At 34.1% G+C, this 2008-nt stretch overlaps 1 protein-coding gene across 1 annotated transcript; it reads right to left on the bottom strand.

Moving 5' to 3' along the window:
• Positions 1-262: 262 nt before the first annotated feature.
• On the bottom strand, positions 263-1397 carry LOC131038515 (uncharacterized). Its single transcript, XM_057970962.2, has 2 exons — positions 713-1397; positions 263-357 (listed from the first exon to the last, which is right to left on the bottom strand). The coding sequence occupies exons 1-2, from the start codon at positions 1395-1397 to the stop codon at positions 263-265; spliced, it is 780 nt and encodes a 259-aa protein (XP_057826945.2).
• Between the last annotated feature and the right edge of the window lie 611 nt (positions 1398-2008).

Below are 2008 nucleotides of genomic sequence, written 5' to 3'. Positions count from 1 at the left end.
ATTAATTAGTTGTTAATGTTAATTTAATTAATAATCAATTAAACTAATTGAGTGAGCGTTATTGAAATATTTTGAACAACTTTCATATATTAATAAAATACATTTCTAAAACAAACTCCAATTTCGACATGAATCAGGAAAATTGTAGCACGTGATGATCAAATTTAAGAACACTGAGTGAAGTGTGGTTTGTTCCAACATGTGTACAAATTCATTAAAAATCTATACAAGTAGAGAAATATAAATTGGAAGGGCAATACAATTATATTTTGCAGTAATAGCCAATGCAATACATTTTACAATTGGTACTTATGAATGTAAAAGTTGTGTCCACGTCTTTGGTTTTATGTGAAGCTCCTGTAAAAAACAAAAGCAATTGACATTAATATTAATATTTTTAAATATGCCAATTTAGAGGTAAAATTGTTTATAATTAATGGTTGGAAAATTTGAAAACCTTATTCTATAATATGGAGGGGGAGTAATGTACATTTTCATTTGTACAGAGCGATATTGATGTCATAGAAATTTCATTGTGTTTTCCATGTCGTCAATTTTATGTTAAGGCCCTGTGAGAAGAAAGCAAATTATGATTAAGTTTGTCATTCTTATTATTGAAAATAGTGATTGTCATTAACAGGTTTTAATTTTCATTATATAGTAGCATTCAAGTAAGTGGAAAATAGATGTACTTCATGAAAGCAAAACTTACGTGAATTGTTCTGGATGGATTGAAGCCTTTCTTCTTCTCTTTTCCTGCTGACGACTTGTTTGCCTTTGTTTAATTTCTCATACCTAGCATAGCTGAATGGTGGCATGATCCGTAGGCCCTGTAAGCTTTTCACACGAGAGATTGCCACGAACGTGAGACCAGTACTTTCAGTTGGCCCTATATCGATGGTAGCCTTTTGAAGAGTGAGCCCTTGAGATTTGTGTATTGTTAGTGCCCATGCCAAGCGCAATGGTATTTGAGAAGAACCACCTCTTTCAATTGCTGGAACTGGAATTGAGGATGGATGACAATCATCGAATGGTAGTCCGGAGTAATTGTCAAATTCAACTAACACGTATGCTGGTGGTTGAGGTGGTGCACTTCCTAGTTTATAAACATTTTTTCTAATATTTCCTAAAGCTTTGTTGACAAGTCCTGCTTCTATCCATAGATTTGATGTCAACATTACTCTGGCATTTTTGGATAATAATAATTCTACATCAAGTTCATCATCCATTCCACTTTTGTTAGCAGTAACATTTCGTACTTTTGATGCAATGTTGCGTGCAACTGGATTTTTTAATGATTGTAATTTTTTCTTGTTGTGGTTGTGAACATTGTCGTTTGTTGAAAATAAATGCACACAGCTATCAAATTCTTGGTTGGTTGTTGTATCAATTGTCATGGAAGACCTTGTGAGTTTGGAATATTCTCCATATGCTCACGTAGTTCCATTATAGTGATTGGCAATTCACCTAGATTTCTTTTGATGAAAACGGAAGTTGACGTTTGTGCTCGATGCCTCATAATCATATTTGTAATGTAATATCGGAACCTGGGATGCTTCCCAAAATGGTTATCTCTATATCGAATTAGATGCTTTGCATATTCATGGAGATTTACTTGTTTTATTCGAGGCTCCAACCAATCAAATTTCCCATCGGGAAACAATGTTGGGAATGCCATATCTAGTAGTCCCAATGTAATATATTCGTTGATTGGAGATCCACCAATTGATGGTCACTCGAACAATGATGATGGATGTGTGTTATTGTTGTTAATCCATGCACAAATCAACTCCATCTCTCTTTGTGCATTTGGTGGTTTTGATGCCATCGATGTCGTGTGATCAATAATGTTTTCTTCTTCAGTTTCCAAGAGCGGTCCAACAAACCGAATTTCATTTGTGTCAGAATCTAAATCCATGTTTACAGTTTTCAGCTGTTCAAATATATTTTGATCAGATCCTTCTGATAAATTTTCTAGTGCACATGTATCAATCGTGACGTCTGCATA

The sequence above is a fragment of the Cryptomeria japonica genome, chromosome 10, assembly GCF_030272615.1.
Source record: "Cryptomeria japonica chromosome 10, Sugi_1.0, whole genome shotgun sequence".
Classification (NCBI taxonomy): Eukaryota; Viridiplantae; Streptophyta; class Pinopsida; order Cupressales; family Cupressaceae; genus Cryptomeria; species Cryptomeria japonica.
The sequence above is the reverse complement of the archived record's forward strand: the minus strand, read 5'-3'. Positions and strand labels throughout refer to the sequence as shown.